Source organism: Oryzias latipes, chromosome 13, assembly GCF_002234675.1.
Source record: "Oryzias latipes chromosome 13, ASM223467v1".
NCBI lineage: Eukaryota > Metazoa > Chordata > Actinopteri > Beloniformes > Adrianichthyidae > Oryzias > Oryzias latipes.
In genome coordinates this window covers 16953254-16961117 of record NC_019871.2, presented here as the reverse complement: position 1 = coordinate 16961117, position 7864 = coordinate 16953254, and the positions used below count along the sequence as shown (strand labels likewise).

The 7864-nt window shown below is 41.6% G+C and overlaps 1 protein-coding gene across 1 annotated transcript; it reads right to left on the bottom strand.

The window, feature by feature from the left end:
* Window positions 1–451: 451 nt before the first annotated feature.
* Window positions 452–5348, bottom strand: LOC101170447 (sterile alpha and TIR motif-containing protein 1). The gene is made up of 8 exons (XM_004075437.4): window positions 4420–5348; window positions 3073–3691; window positions 2781–2993; window positions 2586–2677; window positions 2183–2509; window positions 1880–2069; window positions 1226–1347; window positions 452–997 (listed from the first exon to the last, which is right to left on the bottom strand). The coding sequence occupies exons 1-8, from the start codon at window positions 4884–4886 to the stop codon at window positions 886–888; spliced, it is 2142 nt and encodes a 713-aa protein (XP_004075485.1). The 5' UTR covers window positions 4887–5348; the 3' UTR covers window positions 452–885.
* Between the last annotated feature and the right edge of the window lie 2516 nt (window positions 5349–7864).

Genomic DNA, 7864 nt, shown 5'->3' with positions numbered 1-7864 from the left:
CTAGGGAGCAGCTCAATAATGGAAATCTGCAGGCAATAGTGAAGCCTGGCGGAGGTTCCCTGAAAGCTTGGGGCTACATTTCTGCAAATGGAGTTGGAGATTTAGTCAGAATTAATGGTTTTCTCAAAGCTAAGAAAGACATATATATCCATCATGCAATACTATCAGGAGGCATATGATTCGCTCCGAGCTCACTTCGCAGCAATACAATGACCTCAAACACACATCCAGAGTCATAAAGGATTGCCTTATGTGTACAAAGGAACAAAAAGTACTGGATGTAATGCCATGGCCCCCACAGAGCCCTGATCTCAACTTCAAGTGTCTATGAAACTTTGTGAAGAGACAGAGGGATGTGAGGAGGTTGGTTCTTCAAGAGGGCGATGTAGAATATATCAGTTTTCTGTTTTTTTGGATAAAGTATGACTGAACCAGAAAGAAGTGTAGTGGATTTTTTCTGTAATAGTAAGACCTGCTTTTATTGATTTAGTACATACAAGTTAACAGAGAGAAAGCTGCATGTACAATAACCATTGAAGAGAAACGAAGGCTTGGTGGATTCTCTGGGTCCCTGTTGGTTTATTACTGCTTTTTTCCTGAGATACAAAAGGTGTATACTGCACCTGGTTATACGTTTAAAACAGTATCATTCAATAACATTGACATATTAAAGTTTGTTGAAGTACTTGAATTCCCTTTCACAATTTCATGCGTTGACAATTTAAACTGGGATAATTTATAGGTCATTTATGTGAGCTCCAAACATACTTCATTTTACAATCGTCTTTAGCAGTAAGGAAAACCATTTGAGAGTTTTTGACTACAACATGTGGAAGGAAGGAGACATCATGAATGGTATTTGATTCTGCTGCACTTTTTGTCCACTTATTTTTTCTCCTGCTCTTTGGACTTATTAGCACGGTCAGTTTGGTCTTGTGGTTCTTTCAGGAAGCGGAGGATCTTCTCAACTGTGGCCTTCTGATATTCATGAGACCATCTGTATGAGCAAGAAGCAGTAACAAAAATCAGTAACAAATGCAGATCTGACAGTTTCCTGATTGTACAGATTAAATATTTATGGAATAAAGACCACCATTATAAACCCACAAAAACAAACTATTACATCTGTTAAAACAATTCTCAATTTTTGGCAAAAGACATGAAATTTTGCTTTCAATGCTGAATAAACTCAATTATTTCAACAACTGAAGGTTCTGATACTTACTTGATGCCATTGAAGTTGAGTACAGGTCTCATGTCTTCAGGTAATGACGTGGGTTCAGGCCACACGAAATTATCCACGACAGGAACAATGTTCTTCTTACAAGCCAGGGCTGTGACTATTTCCTGCAACAAAAAGGACATTTTCTTCAACTAAAAAATGTTTAATTTGACATTTTAAAAAATCGTCAGCAAATTCAAGGCCTGGTGACCCCTTTTTTAAGCAGTAATGAGAGTGTTGCCCTCACTACTTCATGAATGAAAAACTTTGTTACAGGATTAAAGTTCAGATAACAAAAACCACCGAGACATGAACCAAAAGACATGAAAACACTAAAAACGTTTCCGTGCATTAAACACATCTGTATCAATGTCCCCATAGTGTTGACTGGTATCAAGAATTTTTGTGTATAACCTTCATCAAGGTAATAAGGATCTCATTCTCAGAGGCATTAAGACAACATCAGTTATAACAAGAATGCGCCCTATGACATGTTAATTTCATGGGAGTTATTTAGCACCATTTTTGTGATGTCATACAATGGGAACACTTTAACATTTTGTTTAATCAAGTCTTTCACAGAGTGTGTCAATTTTGGTAAGTCCAAATGGGCGTTTGGATATTTATATACATGTGAAAGAAAGAAAACCTCCTGACCTTGTGCACCCAATCCTTCATGCCAGTGTCGCCCATGCATTTGTCGAGTGCGTTGGCTGACAGGACCAGGATAAAGTGCTGCGCCCGCTGCACACTCTGAACCAGTTTGTCTTCAAATTTGCCAGCCTCCAGCTTTTCCACGTCTATGAAGACACTGTATCCTCTGACCTGTAGGTGCACCTTCAGAAGGCTAAAGACGACAAAAGTTTTTTTTTAAATCATCTTGTTCTTATGTCAATTCTAAATATCGGCTTACTGCTATAAAAAAAAAAAAAAGAAATCGAAGCAACTTTTAGTCCTGACCTAGCCAGCTGGGAGCCGGTCGTCCGGCGGTAGCTGATGAACACGTCGGGCCCAGGCGGCTGCGCGTCTGTGTGGCATGGCTTGGATGGTTTGCGGCTGGCGGACAGTATCTTTGCTCTGTGGACTCCATTTTCTATGTGGCAGTCATACTGAAGGTGGTGATCATTGAGGTTCAGGATGTTGTTTCGATCCACTCCTGATTGGACCATGCCGTAGGTGTACTGACGGAAAAGAGGGTCCACCTCAGCCAGCCAGTCACTCATGTTGTTTGGGTCGCTTGTGGAGTAGTCAGCATATGTTTTGAGCACTCGTAACTCTCGCAAAAATCTGGAGCATGATTTAAAAAAATCAAAACATATGTTTACACAACACCAACTTTACACACATAGTGTGATTGTCTTACCTCTTACGGGTGAGACCTGCAGTCATGCCCAAATCAGAACTCAGATCTTGATCTGTTATGTTCAGAAGGAGATCTCCATCCACCTGAAGCTCCTGTGCAGCAACACACATCACCAGCAGACCGGTTAGCCTATAGGCACGAACATGTTAGTGTTCTCCGTTCCTTTTTTTCTTACGATTTTCCTTTCTTATTCACCTGGAAACGGTCACAATAAGCACTGAAGTCCACCTGCTGCAACCACACCCGCACTTCAGAGCTTTTCCAGTTGGAGACAGATGGGAAGATTCTTTTGGGCACTTCTTCTCCCATCATGCTTAGCGCCTTCTTGGCAAGTAAACAGGCTGTACCCATGCTGCAGTACATGACGATTCTTTTCAGGCTCTGAATTGCTCCAATCTCTTGAAATATCTTTAAATACATAAGACAAACCAGAACTTAAGGTATCAGATGTCATTTAAACTCTATGGTAAGTGAGCCCCGCTCATACCTTAGTGTTGTGCTGACGGGACTTGATACTAGCCTCAACACAAAGGTAAAAGGCAGCAATGCACTTTCCCTCCACTCTTGTGCCATCCAGCAGAGGCAAGAGGTGCTGGAGGTCAGATGCAGACTTTCCCTGCATGCAATCGGCGCTGTCCGATAAACTGCGGGCAAAGTCATCTGGATCCAGAGATGCAATGAAAGGTTCGACCAGCTCCAAAGTCCCAGATTTCACCACCTCCTTCTCGATTTCTCGGTTTGCAGCCAGCACGGTCACAGCCAGGCAGGCGTGGAAGCGGATAAGCTCGTCCTCTTTAGAGAAAGCCAGAGGGAAGAGCCACTCAGCCGCCTGCTTCTCAATCATCCACCGCTGACAGCGGTGGCCTCCGTACATGGCACAGTTTGCCAGCGCTACGGCACAGTGGCGCAGCACGGTGGGATCTTTGCCTCGGCACCAAAAAAGGAGAGCATCCAGGGCCCCGTTGGAGATGAGGTTGACAGATGTTTCCTCTGTGTGTTTGAACATGTGCTCTAGGATGCCGGAGACACTGCGAGCCAGCTGAGCATCCTCATGCTGTTGAGCCAGGTTGAGGATGACTCCTAGACCCAGGCGTGCAACATAGTCCCTGTTGGAACAACCGTTTGCAATCAGACACCATCAAATACAACTATAGTTAATGAAAGGCATCAATTATTTTTTTCAAATTCACCCACAGAACTGCTGTCCTGAAGGTTTCCAGTGCGGGTCCTTGGGCAAAACCCTTCACTCTACTGCCTAGTGCCTAACTATGCAGTCACAAGGGGGACCCAAACTTGTATTTTATCCAGTCCCCAGCCCGGATAAAAAACAGGGTTGTGTCAGGAAGGGCATCTGGTGTAAAAAATCTCTGCCAAACCACCTGTGCGAAGCATTGAAAGCTGATTTGCTGTGGCGGCTCCTGAAGGGACATGCCGAAAGGTGAACCGCTGCTGTCTTGAACATCCAAACACAAAAATATGTAGCTATTCTGTAAGTATGTGTATTTCTGCTGTATGTTTGAAAGGTGTGATATGGAGGTAAAAAGCTGCTAACCTTGTGTAACCTAGTGGTTACTTTATGAACTGACTTGGCTCCAGTTACTCTTTCGTTTCTCATGCAGTGAAAAAGTCATTCTCTAATTTACATCAATCGCTGTGTTTGCTACTGATAAGTTTCCTTTTCTTTTGCAGAAATAAACAAAAATATATATCCTTAACACAAAATTTAACAAAGTTATTGAGAACTTTAATATTTAGAGTAACAACATTTGTCATTTGGAGGTTTTTTAGAGGCTGCCTGCCTTGTAACCTTTGGATGAACGTCTACCAACATTACCTGTTCTCTGAGGTGAGAATCTGCTCCAGGAGTTTTGCAGACTCGTAGTTGATCTCCACATCGGGCGTCTGTTGGAGCTGCAGCACCAGCGCCAGGCCTCCATCCAGCCGGATCCGATTGCAGATTTCTTCAGCCACCCGACGTCCGACGCCAGGTAAAACCCAGGCCTCCTTCACCAGCTGGTAGATGTCTGCGACAGCCCTGCGGATCTCGTTCGAGTCCGAGTGTTCTTGAGCGGACTTCAGCATCTGGATGGCTGAGCGCAGGGCCGGGAGGGAAGTGTTCAAGACTGCCTGGACTTCGGTGCTGAACCCCGGAGAAACGGCCTTGGGCTCGCTCCCTGAGCCGCTCCTCCTTCGCTGGAGCCGGCTGACATATTCCGGTACTGTGAGTCTGTCAGAGCTGAACATGATGATGGAGAGATGTCGGAGGAGCCTCGACAGCAAGAACGTCGGAGTAAAGAGCATCTATCTGCGGACGCCGGTGTTTACGCAGGCCCCTGATCCACAGCCCGCCCTGTAAACAAACCACCCTCCAACATAAACAAGGAAACAAGGGGCTAGATTTGGCCAAATTGCATCAAATCCTGCTGGTTGCTATTAGAAGCAGGTGTAGACCGTCTAGAGACGTTTACGAACAATCCCGACTTTACAGTTGTTGTTTTGATTTAAAACGCGCTTCAACAGTCGGCTTTAGTGTTTGCAGAATCCTCAAATTAGCAAAAAAAAAAAATGTAAGATGAAATAAGATACACGTTTCCTCTGTCCACTTTTTGTTGTCCCTCCAGACAAAGAAGGGTTTCTCAATTCCCCCTCCCTGTTCCTAAAATCCACGCAGCCTTTTGATTTCGGTGAACGCATCACTTCCCTCTAATGCTGCTCGGTCACGTGATCCTTCGTGCAGCATCCACTGTTTGTGTGTGCGCGTGTGTGGGGGTGTGTGTGCGTGTGTGTCTAAAATATGTTTAAGACACAATTATTTTTTTATTAGCCTACTATGCTAAATAAAAAAATAGGAAAGGTAATTATATATACCTTGATAGTTTTTTAGCCTTTGTATTTTTCAAAAAATTTGTTTTCCAAATCTTACCTATATGTAAGAACACTTTTAATTTTCAAATTTGCTGTAAATATTACATTTTTCTATAAATAATCAATTGACTGTGTGTAATGGCAGCATATGATCCCCTGCAGACAACAGAAAACATACATGATTTTTATTTGTTAAAAAATAGAGGAAAAAATAATTCAAAATAGATTTACTGGCTGGAAAAATTCTGGTAAAAATATTTTAAAATGTGTCTCAGTGAAATGATTCCAGTTGCTCAGAGGATCTGATTCAATAACAATACTGTAGAACACAGACAAATTTGGGGGGAAAAATCTTATTTTTGAGATCTCCTGAAAGAATATGTTAGAGTTTTGGTTTTGAGTGAATTTATTTGATGGATAGATCTGTTATGTTTAACTTATTTGATTGTATATACACTTGTAAAAAATATTAAATGTCGATTAAAAATAGTTGTGAAATTGGTTTGGTATTATTTTTAATGTCTGCACACTGATGGCTTTAATTTTATATAAACCCATGTGATCATCACATTTTTTGATGTGTCACAAGTATAAAAATATCCAGCTTTAAATGGGATTTATTTTCCCCAATATTGTATTTTCAACTTTGTTCAGTTTGTCTTTTCCTCTGCATGCGTGAGTTTAGTGTTGTGTGAAGTTTCAAATTTTGCTGTATGTAGTGAAACATTTGCAAAACGTCTTTAATTTCAGTCTCACTGTTTATCCTAGGAAAAAACACATAATAATTAAAATAAATGTCATCAATACAACAGAGGGAGCTACGCCAAAAACATGAAAGTTGAGTGCTTTTCCACCAAACGTGAAGCATTGGAGACACCCAAAGAACAATTGGGATGCCCAAAGCAGCTCATGGAGAGATCAGTTAATCCGGGAAAGGAAATCAAAACTTGAAGGACCATAAAATACTCCATGTGGATGAAAACACACAGCGTAATGATAGGTTATTAAGTTCAGGTCCTCCTAAAACAAAAAAAAGGAGTATCTTCCGATGGATTTTTAGGAGCTGAAGGTTCAGTGTGTGGCATATGAGGTAAGGTGTTCCAAAGACTTTAGGCAGAAAGAAATAAAACATCTTTTCTCAAAAAAAAAGCCGGAGGCTCTCTTCAGAGGCTTCTGGTCAGCAAACAACAACAGAAGTGGGAAAAAATGAAGACTACATTTTAAGAACTCATGTCTAACTGTCAGGCAGACATTTCTTTAGCAATCTCTGCTTCTGCAAAAACCTGAAACTTTAATTTAATAATAATACTTATTTGCAGGAAATTTCCAAACAAAAGTCCAAGACCTCAACTCCAGATATAAGAAGGTCATTTCTGCAGCCATGTAGAAACTGTACAGCAAGAGCTGGAGGTGGAAACAGCTGTTTGCTTTCAAGAGTTTAAAGAGGACCTGTTTCTCCTTCCCAGCCTTGAAGTTGAGCAGAATATATTTATTTATTTTTTGCCAAAAGATAGTGGAGGAGATTGTCCCCAAGACTATAAAACTACTTAGTAGGTAAACCGTGTATTTTAGATTCAGTTGAAGGCCCTGAAAACTCAGTTTAAAAAGAAAATCACTGTAATTAAGCAACTGCAAAAAGGACATTCTCTGTCCAGTCCAACAGCCAAAGCTTTTCTCATTGGTCCTTGATCTTCAAACCACAAGCAGGAATCTGGCGACATCTTAGAGATTTGTGACCATCTTGACTCTGAGGTTTTTTAGTAGATTGTGGATAAAAATCTCACATGAATGATTGTTAATTACTGAAATAATTACATGTTGCCACCAGGCAGCATGGACTCTCGGCTCCCTCCATTCTCCATCGGATTGAGGTCCAGAGATGGATTGGGCCACTCCGGAACCTTTAAATTCTTTTTACGAAGCCACTCCTTACTTGTCTAACTGGTTTGTCTGGGATTATTTTTACACTGGAAGATCCAAACATATTTAATCCTTGATGCTTTCTGATAGAAGGAGGTTTTTGCTCCATTCATTCTTTCCCTAAAACAGATCAGTCCTCCTCTCTCCTTTGCAGAAAAGCAGCTCCAAAGCATGACCTTTCCACCCCCATGCTTCACAGTAGGTGTGGTGTTCTTGGGATGCAATTTAGAGTTCTTCCCCCTTCAAACATGGCAAGTATTGTTTTTACCAAATAGTACACTTCTTATCCTACCTGACCTTTGTAACACTGTACGATTTGAATTCGTGACCATGCAGTGTTATTAATAGTAACTTTTGTTACCATGGTCCCCGTTCTCTTCTGGTCATTGACTAGTGTAGTTCTGGGGGGCTTCCTCACCATTCTTAAGAGCATTTGTACCTCACCAGTTGAGATGCTGCATGGAGCCCCTTGTTTAGGGAGATCATCAGGGATC